The 20,874-nt window shown below is 33.3% G+C and overlaps 1 protein-coding gene across 1 annotated transcript in view; it reads left to right on the forward strand.

The window, feature by feature from the left end:
* Positions 1 to 3,638: 3,638 nt before the first annotated feature.
* The window catches only part of LOC143224700 (uridine phosphorylase 1-like), a 32,786-nt gene continuing 15,550 nt past the window's right edge, over positions 3,639 to 20,874 (forward strand). The window contains exons 1-4 of the mRNA XM_076452911.1: positions 3,639 to 3,773; positions 12,236 to 12,359; positions 13,041 to 13,202; positions 15,209 to 15,323. Coding sequence (XP_076309026.1) covers positions 3,706 to 3,773; positions 12,236 to 12,359; positions 13,041 to 13,202; positions 15,209 to 15,323 — 469 coding nt within the window. The 5' untranslated portion in view covers positions 3,639 to 3,705. The remainder of the gene's footprint in view (positions 3,774 to 12,235; positions 12,360 to 13,040; positions 13,203 to 15,208; positions 15,324 to 20,874) is intronic.

Below are 20,874 nucleotides of genomic sequence, written 5' to 3' on the forward strand. Positions count from 1 at the left end.
ACCTCTTAGTATGCTAACAAGTACACTCTTGTTTAACACCTCTTACTATGCTAACAAGTACACTCTTGTTTAACACCTATCACTATGCTAACAAGTAAACTCTTGTTTAACACCTCTCACTATGCTAACAAGTACACTCTTGTTTAACACCTCTCACTATGCTAACAAGTACACTCTTGTTTAACACCTCTCACTATGCTAACAAGTACACTTGTTTAACACCTCTCACTATGCTAACAAGTACACTCTTGTTTAACACCTCTCACTATGCTAACAAGTACACACTTGTTTAACACCTCTCACTATGCTAACAAGTACACTCTTGTTTAACACCTCTTACTATGCTAACAAGTACACTCTTGTTTAACACCTCTTACTATGCTAACAAGTACACTCTTGTTTAACACCTCTCACTATGCTAACAAGTACACTCTTGTTTAACACCTCTCACTATGCTAACAATACACTCTTGTTTAACAACATCCACTATGTTAACAAGAACACACTTGTTTAACTCCTCTTACTATGCTAACAAGTACACTCTTGTTTAACACCTCCACTATGCTAACAAGAACACTCTTGATTAACACCTTTTACTATGCTAACAAAAACACTCTTGTTTAACACCTCTCACTATGCTAACAAGTAAACTCTTGTTTAACACCTCTTACTATGCTAACAAGTACACTCTTGTTTAACACCTCTTACTATGCTAACAAGTACACTCTTGTTTAACACCTCTTACTATGCTAACATGTACTTTCTTGTGTAACACCTCTTAGTATGCTAACAAGTACACTCTTGTTTAACACCTCTCACTATGCTAACAAGTACACTCTTGTTTAACACCTCTCACTATGCTAACAAGTACACTCTTGTTTAACACCTCTCACTATGCTAACAAGTAAACTCTTGTTTAACACCTCTCACTATGCTAACAAGTACACTCTTGTTTAACACCTCTTACTATGCTAACAAGTACACTCTTGTTTAACAGCTCTTACTATTCTAACAAGTACACTCTTGTTAAACACTTCTAACTATGCTAACAAAACACTTTTGTTTAACACCTCTCACTATGCTAACAAGTACACTTTTGTTAACACCTTTCACTATGCTAACAAGTAAACTCTTGTTTAACACCTCTCACTATGCTAACAAATACACTCTTGTTTAACAGCTCTTACTATTCTAACAAGTACACTCTTGTTAAACACTTCTAACTATGCTAACAAGAACACTTTTGTTTAACACCTCTCACTATGCTAACAAGTACACTCTTGTTTAACACCTCTTACTATGCTTATAAGAACACTCTTGTTAAACTCTTCTAACTATGCTAACAAGAACACTCTTGTTTAACACCTCTTACTATGCTAACAAGTACACTTGTTTAACACCTCTCACTATGCTAACAAGTACACTCTTGTTTAACACCTCTCACTATGCTAACAAGTAAACTCTTGTTTAACACCTCTCACTATGCTAACAAGACACTCTTGTTTAACACCTCTCACTATGCTAACAAGTAAACTCTTGTTTATCACCTCTCACTATGCTAACAAGTACACTCTTGTTTAACACCTCTTACTATGCTAACAAGTACACTCTTGTTTAACACCTCTCACTATGCTAACAAGTACACTCTTGTTTAACACCTCTCACTATGCTAACAAGTACACTCTTGTTTAACAGCTCTTACTATGCTAACAAGTACACTCTTGTTAAACACTTCTAACTATGCTAACAAAACACTTTTTTTAACACCTCTCACTATGCTAACAAGTACACTTTTGTTAACACCTTTCACTATGCTAACAAGTACACTCTTGTTAACACTTCTAACTATGCTAACAAGAACACTCTTGTTTAACACCTCTCACTATGCTAACAAGTACACTCTTGCTTAACACCTCTTACTATGCTAACAAGAACACTTGTTAAACTCTTCTAACTATGCTAACAAGAACACTCTTGTTTAACACCTCTTATTATGCTAACAAGTACACTTGTTTAACACCTCTCACTTTGCTAACAAGTACACTCTTGTTTAACACCTCTCACTATGCTAACAAGTAAACTCTTGTTTATCACCTCTCACTATGCTAACAAGACACTCTTGTTTAACACCTCTCACTATGCTAACAAGTAAACTCTTGTTTATCACCTCTCACTATGCTAACAAGTACACTCTTGTTTAACACCTCTTACTATGCTAACAAGTACACTCTTGTTTAGCATCTCTCACTATGCTAACAAGTACACTCTTGTTTAACACCTCTCACTATGCTAACAAGTACACTCTTGTTTAGCAGCTCTTACTATGCTAACAAGTACACTCTTGTTAAACACTTCTAACTATGCTAACAAGAACACTCTTGTTTAACACCTCTTACTATGCTAACAAGTACACTTGTGTAACACCTCTTACTATGCTAACATGTACTTTCTTGTGTAACACCTCTTAGTATGTAACAAGTACACTATTTTTTAACACCTTTTACTATGCTAACAAGTACACTCTTGTTTAACACCTATCACTATGCTAACAAGTACATTCTTGTTTAACACCTCTTACTATGCTTACAAGTACACTCTTGTTTAACACCTCTTACTATGCTAACAAGTACACTTGTTTAACACCTCTCACAATGCTAACAAGTACGCTTATGTTTAACACCTCTTACTATGCCAACAAGTAAACTCTTGTTTAACACCTCTCACTATGATATCAAGTACTATCTTGTTTAACATTTCTCACTATGCAAACAAGTACCCTCTTGTTTAAAAGCTCTTACTATGCTAACATGTACTTTCTTGTGTAACACCTCTCACTATGCTAACAAGTACACTCTTGTGTAACACCTCTTACTCTACTAAGAAGTACACACTTGTTTAACACAAGTACTTTTCCTATAACAGATTTAGTTTTATAGTCTAACATGTAGAGCCTCAGGAAACCATAATAAAAGGTTATGTTCAGTCTAGTAACAACAATTTCTTGATATAGATCTATTTTTTTGCGTATAATCGTACAAATTAAAATCGACGTAAATAACACTTTCGGAACGTTTCCAAGTAAATAGTTAACAATGTTAAACAGGCATTTCTTAAATTATTTAAATAAACAGAAAACGCGAAGGTGTTCTTGAAGTAACTGTACATTTACTATTCGAAACAGATTAGCTAAGAATATTGGTGAACATTAGACAGTGAATGGATTTAGTTATTCGTGATTTTCAGAATAAAAAATATCACAAACACATGTTGTATACTTTTCATGTGGTGACTTCTCCATGAACGAGAAGCTACAAAGGTGCAGAATGTGTTGTGACATTCTTAACATGAACAAAGTTACATGAGTTAAGATTGGTCAATGGTACTTAACAGAGCAATATGGGTTTTAAACAGTTACCTTAACCTGAACAAAGAAACATGTGTCCTAACTGGTGATGTCGACCATGAACAAAGTTACATGGGACATAGGTTTAACCAGTAATTTGGACCTGAACAAAGTACATTGGTTTCTCTAGAACAGAAGATTATGTTTTTCTGTTGCTACACAACCACGCATGTGTTTCGCATTGATTCAAACACCTACATACCATGAGTGAAATAACGTGTAATGTAAGGCACCATGGCTATCACGGCTGATGAGGCCCTTTATTAAATATTTGATAATTAAATTGTTTATTAAATCACAAAATGGGAGTTATCTTTAGTCGCTCGACAGAGTATCTTGAAAGTTATGACCAAACAGAAGATAAAATAAGGTAAACTTCTAAGGAAAATATATACAATATATTATGTAAAAAATGGTAAAAACGTATTAATAGAGAGTAAGTTAATAAAAGTTAACTGGGCTAGTTGTGGATGTAACATATGTAGAGAAGGAAAGACGAGATAGTGGGTAAGTTAGTACCAACTGTAGATACTGTAAGCTTGATAAGTTAGTACCTGGCTACAACTGTAGATACTGTAAGCTTGTTAAGTTAGTACCTGTCTACAACTATAGATACTGTAAGCTTGTTAAGAACCATTTCAATGTTTCTTTTCAAAAGGAAATTTATATTTTACCATGTTACATCTTACCATATCTTTCTATAACTGTGCTTCACATTACTAACCTAACCTGTTTTGTACTGAAATATAGTTTTCCAATTCTGTTCTTCACATTACCAACGTAACTTGTTTAATATTGAAATGTACAACTGTAACATTGTTCCTCACATCACCAACCTAACCTTGTTTTACACTGAAATATACTACTGTACCACAGTTCTTCACATTACTACCCTAGCCTTTTATATAACTGAAATATACTATCTGTAGAACAATTCTTTACATTACTATTTTAACCTGTTTTCTATAGAAATATACTACTGTACCACAGTTCTTTACATTACTATCCTACCCTGTGTTACAATGAAATATAGTATTGCACCTCTGTTCTTCACATTACTATCCTACCCTGTGTTACAATGAAATATAGTATTGCACCTCTGTTCTTCACATTACTATCCTACCCTGTGTTACAATGAAATATAGTATTGCACAGCTGTTTTTCACATTACTAATCTAACCTGCTTTACACTGAAATATAGTATTTCACCGAGGTTCTTCACATTACCAACATTACCTGTTTGATACTGAAATATACTACTGTACCACTGTTCTTCACATTACTAACCTAACATGTTTTTCACTGAAATATACTGCAGTCCATTTCTTTTACACATTACTAGCCTAACCTGTTTTATACTGAAATATACTATTGTTCCACTGTTCTTCACATTACAAAGCTGACCTGTTTTACATTGAAATATATTACTGTACCATTGTTTTTTACATTACTTACCTAACCTTGTTTTACATTACTTACCTAACCTTGTTTTACATTAAAATATACTACTCTACCACCGTTCTTCACATTACTAACTTAACCTCTCTTATACTAAAATATTCTACTGTACCACTGTTCTTAACATTTCCAACCTTAACTGTTTCATACTGTAATATACAACTGTAGCTTTGTTGTTCACATTACCAACCTGACCTGTTTTATATTAAAATATTCAACTGTACCTCCGTTCTTCACATTACCTACGAAACCTATTTTATTCAAATATAGTAATCTATCACTGTTTTTTACATCACTAACCTAACCTGTTTTATATTGAAAAATAGTATTGCACAGCTGTTCTTCACATTACTAACCTAACCTGTTTTATACTGAAGTATACAACTGTACCACTCTTCATCACATTACTAACTTAACCTGTTTTTTATTGAAATATAGAACTGTACCTCCGTTCTTCACATTACCTACCAAACCTATTTTATTGAAATATAGTAATCGGTCACTTTTCTTCACATCACCAACATAACCTTGTTTCTCACTGAAATATACTGTAGTACCGCTGTTCTTCACATTACCAACCTGACCTGTTTTACACTAAAATATACTACTGTACCATCGTTTTTCATATTCTTATTCAATCTGCTTTATACTGAAATATATACAACTTTACCACTGTTCTTAACATTACTAACCTAACTTGTTTTATATTGAAATATACTAATGTACCTCTGATTTTCACATTCCAACCTAACCTTGTTTTATATTAAAATACACTACTTTACCGCTGTTCTTCACATTACCAATCTTACCTGTTTTATATTGAAAATAGTATTGCAAAGCTGTTCTTCACATTACTAACCTAACCTTGTTTTACACTAAAATATATTTCTGTACCATCGTGTTTCATATTCTAATTTAACCTGTTTTATACAGAAATACACAACTGTACCTCCTTTCTTCACATAAGCTATCCAACCAGTTTTTATTGAAATATAGTACTCTATCACTGTTCTTCACATTAACAACCTGACCTGTTTTATACTGTAATATAGTATTGCACCGCTGTTCTTCACATTACCAACCTAAGGTTTTACACTAAAATATACTACTGTACCATCGTTGTTCACATTCTAATTTAACCTGTTTTATACTGAAATATACTACTGTACCACTGTTCTTTACATTACTAACCTAACCTGTTATATACTGAAATATACTACTGTACCACTGTTCTTTACATCTTTACATTACTAACCTAACCAGTTTTATACTGAAATATACTACTGTACCACTGATCTTTACATTACTAACCTAACCTTCTTTTACATTAAAATATACCACTGTACCACTGTTCTTCACATTACTAACCTAACCTGTTTCATATTGAAATATACTTCTGTACCACAGATCTCCACGTTACTCACCTCACCTTGTTTTACATTAAAATATACTACTTTACCACTGTTCTTCACATCACCAAACTAACCAGTTTTATATTGAAATATAATATTGCACAGCTGTTCTTCACATTACTAACCTAACCAGTTTTATACTGAAACATACTACTGTACCACTGTTCTTAACATTTCCAACCTTAACTGTTTCATACTGTAATATACAACTGTAGCTTTGTTGTTCACATTACCAACCTGACCTGTTTTATATTAAAATATACTACTATACCACTGTTCTTCACATTACCTACCAAACCTATTTTATTGAAATATAGTAATCTATCACAGTTCTTAACATCACCAACCTAACCTTGTTTTACACTGAAATATACTGCTGTACCACTATTCTTCACATTACTACCCTAGCCTTTTTTATACTGAAATATAGTATTGCACTGCCTTTGTTTACATTAATAACTTAAACTGTTTTATTCTGAAATTTAGTATTTCACCGCCTTTGTTCATATTACTAACCGAAGCTGATTTATACTGAGATATAGTATTGCACCTCTGTTCTTCACATTACTATCCTACCCTGTGTTACAATGAAATATAGTATTGCACAGCGGTTCTTCACATTACCAACATTACCTGTTTGATACTGAAATATACTACTGTACCACTGTTTTTCACATTACTAGTTTAACCTGTTTTATACTGAAATATAGCATTCAACCGGTTTTCTTGACAATACTAATCTAACCTATTTATACTGAAATATATAATTGTACCATTGTTGTTCACATAAGCTATCAAACCAGTTTTTATTGAAATATAGAACTGTACCTCCGTTCTTCACATTACCTACCAAACCTATTTTATTGAAATATAATAATCTATCACTGTTCTTCACATCAAAAACCTAACCTTCTTTTACACTGAAATATACTGCTGTACCACTGTTCTTCACATTACTACTCCAGCCTTTTTTATTCTGAAGTATACCACTGTAACACTGATCTTCACATTACTAACCAAACCTTTATTTTCACTGAAATATACTACTGTCCAACTGTTTTTCACATTACTAACCTAAGCTGTTTTATACTGAAATATACTATTGTTCCAATGTTCTTCACACTACTAATCTAACCTGTTTTACACTGTTATATACTACTGTACCACTGTTCTTTACATTACTGACCTACCCTGTTTCATATTGAAATACACTTCTGTACCACAGATCTCCACGTTACTCACCTCACCTCGTTTTACATTAAAATATACTACTTTACCACTGTTCTTCACATTACCAAACTAACCAGTTTTATATTGAAATATAGTATTGCACCTCTGTTCTTCACATTACTATCCTACCCTGTGTTACAATGAAATATAGTATTGCACAGCTGTTTTTCACATTACTAATCTAACCTGCTTTACACTGAAATATAGTATTTCACCGAGGTTCTTCACATTACCAACATTACCTGTTTGATACTGAAATATACTACTGTACCACTGTTCTTCACATTACTAACCTAACATGTTTTTCACTGAAATATACTGCAGTCCATTTCTTTTAGACATTACTAGCCTAACCTGTTTTATACTAAAATATACTATTGTTCCACTGTTCTTCAAATTACAAAGCTGACCTGTTTTACATTGAAATATACTACTGTATTATTGGTTTTTACATTACTTACCTAACCTTGTTTTACATTAAAATATACTACTCTACCACCGTTCTTCACATTACTAACTTAACCTCTTTTATACTAAAATATTCTACTATACCACTGTTCTTAACATTTCCAACCTTACCTGTTTTATACTGTAATATACAACTGTAACTTTGTTGTTCACATTACCAACCTGACCTGTTTTATATTAAAATATTCAACTGTACCTCCGTTCTTCACATTACCTACGAAACCTATTTTATTCAAATATAGTAATCTATCACTGTTTTTTACATCACTAACCTAACCTGTTTTATATTGAAAAATAGTATTGCACAGCTGTTCTTCACATTACTAACCTAACCTGTTTTATACTGAAGTATACAACTGTACCACTCTTCATCACATTACTAACTTAACCTGTTTTTTATTGAAATATAGAACTGTACCTCCGTTCTTCACATTACCTACCAAACCTATTTTATTGAAATATAGTAATCGGTCACTTTTCTTCACATCACGAACTTAACCTTGTTTTACACTAAAATACACTTCTGTTCCATCGTTTTTCATATTCTAATTTAACCTGTTTTATACTGAAATACACAACTGTACCTCCTTTCTTCACATTACCTAACAAACCTATTTTATTGAAATATAGTAATCTATCACTGTTCTTCACATCACCAACTTTACCTTGTTTCACACTGAAATATACCATTGTACCACTGTTCTTTACTTTACTAACGTAACCTGTTTTACACTGAAATATACTATTATACCACTGTTCTTTACTTTACTAACCTAACCTGTTTTATACTGAAATATATTACTGTACATTGTTATTAACATTACAAAACTAACCTGTTTTATACTGAAATATATTACTGTACATTGTTATTAACATTACAAAACTAACCTGTTTTATACTGAAATATAATACTGTACCACTGTTTTTCACATTACTATTTTAACCTGTTTTATACTGAAATATAGCATTCAACCGCTTTTCTTGACAATACTAATCTAACCTATTTATACTGAAATATATAATTGTACCATTGTTCTTCACATAAGCTATCCAACCAGTTTTTATTGAAATATAGTACTCTGTCACTGTTCTTCACATTAACAACCTGACCTGTTTTATACTGTAATATACTATTGCACCACTGTTCTTCACATTACTAAACTGACATGTTTTATACCGAAATATAGTATTGCACCTCTGTTCTCACATTACTAATTTAACCTGTTTTGTACTGAAATATAGTATTGCGCCTCTGTTCTCACATTACTAATTTAACCTGTTTTATACTGAAATATAGTATTGCGCCTCTGTTCTCACATTACTAATTTAACCTGTTTTATACTGAAATATAGTATTGCACCTCTGTTCTCACATTACTAATTTAACCTGTTTTATACTGAAATATAGTATTGCACCGCTGTTTTTCACATTACCTTTTAAAAGTAGTTTCTAATTTGTGTGATGTAAACATGTTTGTTCTTTCTTTGATATTAACCTTTTCATTTGAGTGATTCAGTTTATGTGAATGAAATTATCTTTAAGAAGAATTTCTATTAACTTTACAAAACCTTCTGGTGATTAAAAAGGCAGTTTAACAAATAATATGAACAAATAATTTAATTCAGTTATATAATCTGTGTATCCGTGTGATGAAATTGTCACTGCTGGTCTGATTCCTATTTTGTTCCATGTTAATCAGTGCTTGTCTTGTATCTGTTTTGTTCCATGTTAATCAGATCTTGTCTGGTATCTGTTTTTTTTTCCACGTTAATCAGTGCTTGTCTGGTATCTGTTTTTTTCCACGTTAATCAGTGCTTGTCTGGTATCTGTTTTGTTCCATGTTAATCAGTGCTTGTTTTGTATCTGTTTTGTTCCACGTTAATCAGTGCTTGTCTGGTATCTGTTTTGTTCCATGTTAATCAGTGCTTGACTTGTATCTGATTTGTTCCATGTTAATCAGTGCTTGTCTGGTATCTGTTTTTTTCCATGTTAATCAGTGCTTGTCTGGTATCTGTTTTGTTCCATGTTAATCAGTGCTTGTCTTGTATCTGTTTTGTTCCATGTTAATCAGTGCTTGTCTTGTATCTGTTTTGTTCCATGTTAATCAGTGCCTGTCTTGTATCTATTTTGTTCCATGTTAATCAGTGCTTGTCTTGTATCTGTTTTGTTCCATGTTAATCAGTGCTTGTCTGGTATCTGTTTTTTTCCATGTTAATGAGTGCTTGTGTGGTATCTGTTTTGATCCATGTTAATCAGTGCTTGTCTGGCATCTGTTTTTTTCCACGTTAATCAGTGCTTGTCTGGTATCTGTTTTTTTCCACGTTAATCAGTGCTTGTCTGGTATCTGTTTTGTTCCATGTTAATCAGTGCTTGTTTTGTATCTGTTTTGTTCCACGTTAATCAGTGCTTGTCTGGTATCTGTTTTGTTCCATGTTAATCAGTGCTTGACTTGTATCTGATTTGTTCCATGTTAATCAGTGCTTGTCTGGTATCTGTTTTTTCCATGTATCTGTATCTGTTTTTTCCATGTTAATCAGTGCTTGTCTTGTATCTGTTTTGTTCCATGTTAATCAGTGCTTGTCTTGTATCTGTTTTGTTCCATGTTAATCATCTGTTTTGTTCCATGTTAATCAGTGCTTGTCTTGTATCTGTTTTGTTCCATGTTAATCAGTGCTTGTCTGGTATCTGTTTTTTTCCATGTTAATCAGTGCCTGTCTTGTATCTATTTTGTTCCATGTTAATTAGTGCTTGTCTTGTATCTGTTTTGTTCCATGTTAATCAGTGCTTGTCTGGTATCTGTTTTTTTCCATGTTAATGAGTGCTTGTGTGGTATCTGTTTTGTTCCATGTTAATCAGTGCTTGTCTGGTATCTGTTTTGTTCCATGTTAATCAGTGCTTGTCTGGTATCTGTTTTGTTCCATGTTAATCAGTGCTTGTCTGGTATCTGTTTTTTTCCATGTTAATGAGTGCTTGTGTGGTATCTGTTTTGTTCCATGTTAATCAGTGCTTGTCTGGTATCTGTTTTGTTCCATGTTAATCAGTGCTTGTCTGGTATCTGTTTTGTTCCATGTTAATCAGTGCTTGTCTGGTATCTGTTTTTTTCCATGTTAATGAGTGCTTGTGGGGTATCTGTTTTGTTCCATGTTAATCAGTGCTTGTCTGGTATCTGTTTTGTTCCATGTTAATCAGTGCTTGTCTTGTATCTGTTTTGTTCCATGTTAATCAGTGCTTGTCTGGTATCTGTTTTTTTCCATGTTAATCAGTGCTTGTCTGGTATCTGTTTTGTTCCATGTTAATCAGTGCTTGTCTTGTATCTGTTTTGTTCCATGTTAATCAGTGCCTGTCTTGTATCTATTTTGTTCCATGTTAATCAGTGCTTGTCTTGTATCTGTTTTGTTCCATGTTAATCAGTGCTTGTCTGGTATCTGTTTTTTTCCATGTTAATGAGTGCTTGTGTGGTATCTGTTTTGTTCCATGTTAATCAGTGCTTGTCTGGTATCTGTTTTGTTCCATGTTAATCAGTGCTTGTCTTGTATCTGTTTTGTTCCAAGTTAATCAGTGCTTGTCTTGTATCTGTTTTGTTCCATGTTAATCAGTGCTTGTCTTGTATCTGTTTTGTTCCACGTTAATCAGTGCTTGTCTTGTATCTGTTTTGTTCCACGTTAATCAGTGCTTGTCTTGTATCTGTTTTGTTCCATGTTAATCAGTGCTTGTCTTGTATCCGTTTTGTTCCATGTTAATCAGTGCTTGTTTTGTATCTTTTTTCTTCTACCTACAATTAAGCTCTTTCGATGGAACTTTCATGTTGAGTTTACTTGTTATTATGTGTATTTTCTACAGATAGAAACCGATGTTATTTCTGAGCCAATTTTTACGAATGATGTTGAAATGTTTATTGGTACTAGGGTTTTTACATGTAAAATAGGACTGTGCACCTGACCAGTGACTGTTTTGCAAAAATGAGCACGCGATGATCGAAAGATATGCCAGAAATAGAAAAGAAACGTGTTTTGGATTCCGCCGTTAGGTGTCGATGTAAGAACCTTGACAAATAAAAATACTTTTTAACATCACGTCGCGACATGTGTCGTGTTTAGGAAGTCGTACTTCATGGCGTGTTGTTACGTTACATGGTAACTTTTGAAATTTCAAACAGAGCTTTGGGTCAAATTGATAAAGGACTTAAAATATAATTAAAATATTTTTCTTTTCTTCAGCTATTTTTTCGAAAAAATTGAAACTATGTTTTTGGTTTTGTTATCAGTGATGAACCTAATGGAATGATAATTAAAAATCCTAACATCGCTTCGATGGAAGATGACGTTTTATATCACATCTCACTGAGTAGTGGAACCCAGGACCTGAAGGAAATGTTTGGAGACATTAAAGTAAGTATGGTAAGGTCTGACGGGCATGTTGTGTCACGTCTCACAGAGTAGTTGAACCCAGGATCTGAAGGAAATGTTTGGAAACATTAAAGTAAGTATGGTAATGTGTGACGGGCATGTTGTGTCACGTCTCACAGAGTAGTTGAACCCAAGACCTGAAGGAAATGTTTGGAAACATTAAAGTAAGTATGGTAATGTGTGACGGGCATGTTGTGTCACGTCTCACAGAGTAGTGGAACCCAGGATCTGAAGGAAATGTTTGGAAACATTAAAGTAAGTATGGTAAGGTCTGACGGGCATGTTGTGTCACATCTCACTTTAAAATAAGAAGGGTTAAATTATCATGTACCAAAGTATATATAGCAGAAGACGAGTGCATGGCTAATTGAACTTCTACTTATTTCTAATTTACAACAGTTACGTAAATATTAAATATGCTCGTTTTTCTTACCAAAATGATGGTTGGTGGACTCACAATCCGAGGGTTCGAACTTTCATCATCTTACCTGCTCGCTCTTTCAGCAGTTATTACACGGAACTTATAGTGGGTGTGGCTATTTATTACTTATACTTGAGATATTTAATAACTCCTTTTATTATAAACCACTACTTCTGAGTTAAAGATATCTTGAGTTTCTTCAAGGAAACTAAAGTAAACAGATGTCTACTTTCTCTGGACAGTTTGTGTGTATGGGAGGAACACCGAAACGGATGGAGAGTTTCGCACGATTCATCCAGAAGGAATTGAACATCAAACTACCAACTGGTACAGTCCTGGAAGACATAAGCAGACATTCCTACCGTTATTCGATGTTTAAAGTCGGCCCAGTGCTATCAATCAGTGTAAGTATTGGTTCAACATACTTGATCTGTAATTCCCATTATGTGTTATAAATAATAATTATCCCATGAATTATCTGGAAACTGACATTTATCAATCGTGATAACCAGTTCAAAACATACAACATTATTTTAAACGTTACTACATATCGAACCGTTGTAAACATTATTATAAACACCACAACCACAACGTTATTACATACAACACCATTTGAAAAATTACTACATGTAGAACTGTTGTAAATATTAGTATAAACACCACAACTATAATATTATTAAATAAATGTAAGGGTTCTTTCAGGTCATCCCATAAGTAATGTCCGAAAATTTAATATCGAAAGTGCATAATCATTTCTGTCTTTGTAGAAGGTTTTAGTGACTAAAATATGTAGTAGGACGTGTATAACAATGTTCAGATAAATAAAGAAACTAACTTAACTCCACTTTTTCAGATCATTAATAAAATAAACCCTTTTTAAAATGGATGTATCTGAGGAGCACATTAGACATATAATGCTTTATGAGTTTATAAAGGCAATAGTGCAGCAGAAACTACACGAAACATTCAAGGTGTTTATGGTGCGGAGTCTCTCAATGAAAGAAAATGTCGAAGGTGGTTTCAGAAGTTCAGATCAGGTGACTACAGCTTAAGTGATGCACCACATTCAGGTCGTCTTGTTGAGTTTAATGATGACTTGCTGCTGGCTGCACTTGAATATTGTGCTGTAACAGTTGAAGAACTAGTAAAGAAACTTAATTCAACCCATTCAACAGTTCACTGTTATCTGCAATAGCTGGGAAAGGTGTTAAAACTTGGAAAATGGGCCCCCCATGATTTGACCGAAACTAACCTCAGAGCAAAAGTGGGCATTTACACTTCTACACACTCTCGTGAACGTAACTCATCTTTTACACTTCTACACACTCTCGTGAACGTAACTCATCTTTTACACTTCTACACACTCTCGTGAACGTAACTCATCTTTTACACTTCTACACACTCTCGTGAACGTAACTCATCATTTACACTTCTACACACTCTCGTGAACGTAACTCATCATTTACACTTCTACACACTCTCGTGAACGTAACTCATCATTTACACTTCTACACACTCTCGTGAACGTAACTCATCATTTACACTTCTACACACTCTCGTGAACGTAACTCATCTTTTTTAGACAGATTAGTGACTGAAAATGAAAAAAATGGATATTTTATAAAAGTCTTAGGCACCACAGACAATGGCTTAGTGCAGGTAAACTGGCTAAAGCATAGTCCAAAACGAACCTCCACCCTAGGAAAGTCTTGTTAAACGTTTGGTGGGATATTGTTGGTGTGATCCACTTTGAATTTCTGCCACTCAGCGTAACGATTACATCAGACTTCTATTGTCAACAGTTAGAGCGCTTGAATGTTGCACTAAAAGAAAAGAGGTCTTTTTATCAATCATAAAGGTGTTATGTTACACCAGGATAATGCACGGCCCCATCTGCAAAGACTGCAAAGAGCTAGACTGCAAAAACTTTCACACCCTCCTTGTTCTCCAGGCCTTGCCCCATCTGATTATCAGCTGTTCCGAAGTTTGCGGAACTATCTTGATGGAAAAGAGCTTGGAACACATGAAGATGTCAAAACTACCCTTTCTACATTCTTTTCCTCCAAACCCAAAGAATGTTACAGAAGTGACATTTAGAAGCTTGTGAATCGTTGGCAGGAAGTAATTAATAATAATTGAACATACATTATTGATTAAATATCATTAAAAGTGTTTGAAATCCTTTCTCTTTTCTTGAATCTAAAATCAGATATTACTTAAGGGATGATCTGATACATATAACATCGATTTACATATTACTACATACAGAACCATTGTAAACTGTACTTATGAAATATACTACCTGTAAATGTTAGTGTCATTTTGTAACAAGTTATTTTTGTTATTCATTATGTTTGTGTTTTATACAGCTACAACAGACTTTTCATTTCTTCTATTTATCTTTCCAAAGCATGGAATGGGCATTCCTTCTGTATCCATCATGCTACATGAGGTTATTAAGTTGATGTACCATGCCCAGTGTAAAGACGTAACATTTTTTCGTATCGGGACTTGTGGTGGAATAGGTAAGGTGACCTTATTTACGGTTAAGTGTTTTAATTCGGGTAAAATATGCAGTTCAATTACGTTCAAACCAACAAACTGACTTCGGATTCGATTGTGACCTAGAGTAGGCTTCGGTTGAAACTACGTTAATTACTTTTACAATCTTTTACCAGATTCTAAATAAGTTGAGTAATTATTATTATTATCAAACATTAAGTTAAGTAATATTTATTATTGTTATTACCAACTACTAATTAAATCAAGTATGATTTTATTATTATTAGACACTAATTTTTCAAGTACTTTTATTATTATTACCACCTTCTAATTAAGTGGTATTTATTATTATTACCACCTACTAATTAAATAGTATTTATTATTATTACCACCTACTAATTAAATAGTATTTATTATTATTACCACCTACTAATTAAATGGTATTTATTATTATTACCACCGACTAATTAAGTGGTATTTATTATTATTACCACCTACTAATTAAGTGGTATTTATTATTATTACCACCTACTAATTAAGTGGTATTTATTATTATTACCACATACTAATTAAGTGGTATTTATTATTATTACCACCTACTAATTAAATGGTATTTATTATTTTATTATTATTATTACCACCTACTAATTAAATAGTATTTATTATTATTACTACCTATTATTATTATTACCACCTACTAATTAAATAGTATTTATTATTATTACTACCTATTATTATTATTACCACCTACTAATTAAATAGTATTTATTATTATTACCACCTACTAATTAAGTGGTATTTATTATTATTACCACCTACTAATTAAATAGTATTTATTATTATTACCACCTACTAATTAAGTGGTATTTATTATTATTACCACCTACTAATTAACTGGTATTTATTATTATTGTTATAACCAGTTGCTAATTACAACTTAGTTTATTTTTACGTGTCGGGTTTATTCTGTTTCTTTGTTGGTAATGACAAATATTCAACTCTTGGAAATAAGATGTCATTAACTTATTAAAACGAGGTTAAAGAAAGTCATCCATCAGGTCATGTGAACAATGTGTCAAAGAAAGTCATCCATCAGGTCATGTTAACAATGTGTCAAAGAAAGTTATCCATTAGGTCATGTGAACAATGTGTTAAAGAAAGTCATCCATCAGGTCATGTTAACAATGTGTTAAAGAAAGTCATCCATCAGATCATGTTAACAATCTGTTAAAGAAAGTCATCCATCAGGTCATGTGAACAATGTGTTAAAGAAAGTCATCCATCAGGTCATGTGAACAATGTGTTAAAGAAAATCATCCATCAGATCATGTTAACAATCTGTTAAAGAAAGTCATCCATCAGGTCATATACTTAGTAAAGTTAACTTTATGTTAAGCAATACCACCCCTGTCAATACGTTTACGGGAAACCATTCATATGTTCATACTAACATTGTTCTAAGTAAAGCCATCCACAAAGTCATGCTAACACTGTGTTTAGGTGTGATAGTCTATCATGTTGTACTAATAATGTGTATAGTAAAGTAATGTCATCCTAAGCAGGTGTTTATGGAAATCATTACATCAAGTTACACACACAGTGTGTTTGGGAAGCCATCCATGAAATGATACTACACCAAGTCACGCACACACTGTGTTTATGGGAAGTCATCCATGAGTGATACTACACCAAGTCACGCACACAGTGTGTTTATGGGAAGCCATCCATGAAGTGATACTACACCAAGTCACGCACACAGTGTGTTTATGGGAAGCCATCCATGAAGTTATACTACACCAAGTCACGCACACAATGTGTTTATGTGAAGCCATCCATGAAGTGATAATACACCAAGTCACGCACACAGTGTGTTTATGGGAAGCCATCCATGAAGTGATACTACACCAAGTCACGCACACAATGTGTTTATGTGAAGCCATCCATGAAGTGATACTTCACCAAGTCACGCACACAGTGATACTACTGGAATTTTAAAATAAGAAAAGTAATCACTGTGTTCAGGAAAACCATAAAAACGTTAGTGTTAACAATTTGTCATGCTAACACGCGTTAAGGAAGCTATATACAAGGCCACAGTAACAATGTGTGAAGGAAAATAATAAATACGTTATTGTTAACAATTTGTCATGCTAACAGCGTGTTAAGGAAGCCATCCCCAAAACCACGGTAACAATGTGTGAAGGAAAACAATAAATACGTTATTGTTAACAATTTGTCATGCTAACAGCGTGTTAAGGAAGCCATCCGAAAGGCCATGGTAACAATGTGTGAAGGAAAACAATAGATACGTTAATGTTAACAATTTGTCATGCTAACAGCGTGTTAAGGAAGCCATCCGAAAGGCCATGGTAACAATGTGTGAAGGAAAACAATAGATACGTTATTGTTAACAATTTGTCATGCCAACAGCGTGTTAAGGAAGCCATCCCCAAGGCCATGGTAACAACGTGTGAAGGAAAATAATAGATACGTTATTGTTAACAATTTGTCATGCTAACAGCGTGTTAAGGAAGCCATCCCCAAGGCCATGGTAACAATGTGTGAAGGAAAACAATAGTTACGTTAATGTTAACAATTTGTCATGCTAACAGCGTGTTAAGGAAGCCATCCCCAAGGCCATGGTAACAATGTGTGAAGGAAAACAATAAATACTTTATTGTTAACAATTTGTCATGCTAACAGCGTGCTAAGGAAGCCATCCCCAAGGCCATGGTAACAATGTGTGAAGGAAAACAATAAATACGTTATTGTTAACAATTTGTCATGCTAACAGCGTGTTAAGGAAGCCATCCCCAAAACCATGGTAACAATGTGTGAAGGAAAACAATAGATACGTTATTGTTAACAATTTGTCATGCTAACAGCGTGTTAAGGAAGCCATCCCCAAGGCCATGGTAACAATGTGTGAAGGAAAACAATAAATACGTTATTGTTAACAATTTGTCATGCTAACAGCGTGTTAAGGAAGCCATCCGCAAGGCCATGGTAACAATGTGTAAAGGAAAACAATAGATACGCTATTGTTAACAATTTGTCATGCTAACAGCGTGTTAAGGAAGCCATCCCCAAGGCCATGGTAACAATGTGTGAAGGAAAATAATAGATACGTTATTGTTAAAAATTTGTCATGCTAACAGCGTGTTAAGGAAGCCATCCCCAAGGCCATGGTAACAATGTGTGAAGGAAAACAATAGATACGTTAGTGTTAACAATTTGTCATGCTAACACGCGTTAAGAAAGCTATATACAAGGCCACGGTAACAATGTGTGAAGGAAAACAATAAATACTTTATTGTTAACAATTTGTCATGCTAACAGCGTGTTAAGGAAGCCATCCCCAAGGCCATGGTAACAATATGTGAAGGAAAATAATAGATACGTTATTGTTAACAATTTGTCATGCTAACAGCGTTTTAAGGAAGCCATCCGCAAGGCCATGGTAACAATGTGTGAAGGAAAACAATAGATACGTTATTGTTAACAATTTGTCATGCTAACAGCGTGTTAAGGAAGCCATCCCCAAGGCCATGGTAACAATGTGTGAAGGAAAACAATAGATACGTTAGTGTTAACAATTTGTCATGCTAACACGCGTTAAGAAAGCTATATACAAGGCCACGGTAACAATGTGTGAAGGAAAACAATAAATACTTTATTGTTAACAATTTGTCATGCTAACAGCGTGTTAAGGAAGCCATCCCCAAGGCCATGGTAACAATATGTGAAGGAAAATAATAGATACGTTATTGTTAACAATTTGTCATGCTAACAGCGTTTTAAGGAAGCCATCCGCAAGGCCATGATAACAATGTGTGAAGGAAAACAATAGATACGTTATTGTTAACAATTTGTCATGCTAACAGCGTGTTAAGGAAGCCATCCCCAAGGCCATGGTAACAATGTGTAAAGGAAAACAGTAGATACGTTATTGTTAACAATTTGTCATGCTAATGACAATAGGTCATACAATACACCAGGCCATGTAACGTTATTATAACTCGGATAATCAATATAACAGACCATATTAACATTATTATTGTCTGATAATCGATACACAAGGCCATGTTAGTGTTATTATCTGATAATCAATACACCAGGCCATGTTAATATTTTTATTATCCGATAATCAATACACTTTCATGTTAGTATTATTATCTGATAATCAATACACCAGGCCATGTTAACATTTTTATTATCCGATAATCAATACACCTACATGTTAGTATTATTATCTGATAATCAATACACCAGGCCATGTTAACATTTTTATTATCCGATAATCAATACACCTCCATGTTAGTATTATTATCTGATAATCAATACACCAGGCCATGTTAACATTTTTATTATCCGATAATCAATAGACCTCCATGTTAGTATTATTATCTGATAATCAATACACCAGGCCATGTTAACATTTTTATTATCCGATAATCAATACACCACACCAGGTTAACATTATTATCTGATAATCAATATATCAGGCCATGTTAACATTATTACTATCTGATAAACAAAATATCAAACCATGTTAACATTCTCATCTGATAAACAACATACCAGACCAAGTTAATATTACTGTCTGATAATAAATACACCAGGTCATTATATCATTAATATTATCTGATAATCAATACTATAGGTCATTGTATCGTTATTATTTTAATCAATACAGAGGAACGTGTTATGATTCTTATCTGATAATAAATACATCATTAAGTTCACATTATTATTTGATTATTAATACACCAGACCTTGTTAACATTATTATTATCTGATAATAAATACACCAGGCGATGTTAACACTATTATCTGATAATCAATACCACAGACCATGTTAACATTATTATCTGATAATCAATACCACAGACCATGTTAACATTATTAATATTTGATAATCAATACCACAGACCATGTTAACATTATTAATATTTGATAATGAATACACCAGACTATGTTAACATTATTATCTGATAATCAATACACCAGGCCAGGTTAGCATTATTATTATTGGATAATGAATACACCAGACTATGTTAACATTATTATCTGATAATCAATACCACAGACCATGTTAACATTATTATTATTGGATAATGAATACACCAGACCATGTTAACATTATTATTATTGGACAATGAATACACCAGACCATGTTAACATTATTATCTGATAATCAATATACCAGGCCATGTTAACATTAATATTATTGGATAATGAATACACCAGACCATGTTAACATTATTATCTGATAATCAGTACCACAGACCATGTTAACATTATTATCTGATAATCAGTACCACAGACCATGTTAACATTATTATTATTGGATAATGAATACACCAGACGATGTTAACATTATTATCTGATAATCAATACACCAGGCCATGTTAACATTATTATCTGATAATCAATATACCAGGCCATGTTAACATTATTATCTGATAATCAATACACCAGGCCATGTTAACATTATTATTATTGGATAATGAATACACCAGACTATGTTAACATTACTACCTGATAATCAATACCACAGACCATGTTAACTTT

Source organism: Tachypleus tridentatus, chromosome 9 (assembly GCF_004210375.1).
Source record: "Tachypleus tridentatus isolate NWPU-2018 chromosome 9, ASM421037v1, whole genome shotgun sequence".
Lineage (NCBI taxonomy): Eukaryota > Metazoa > Arthropoda > Merostomata > Xiphosura > Limulidae > Tachypleus > Tachypleus tridentatus.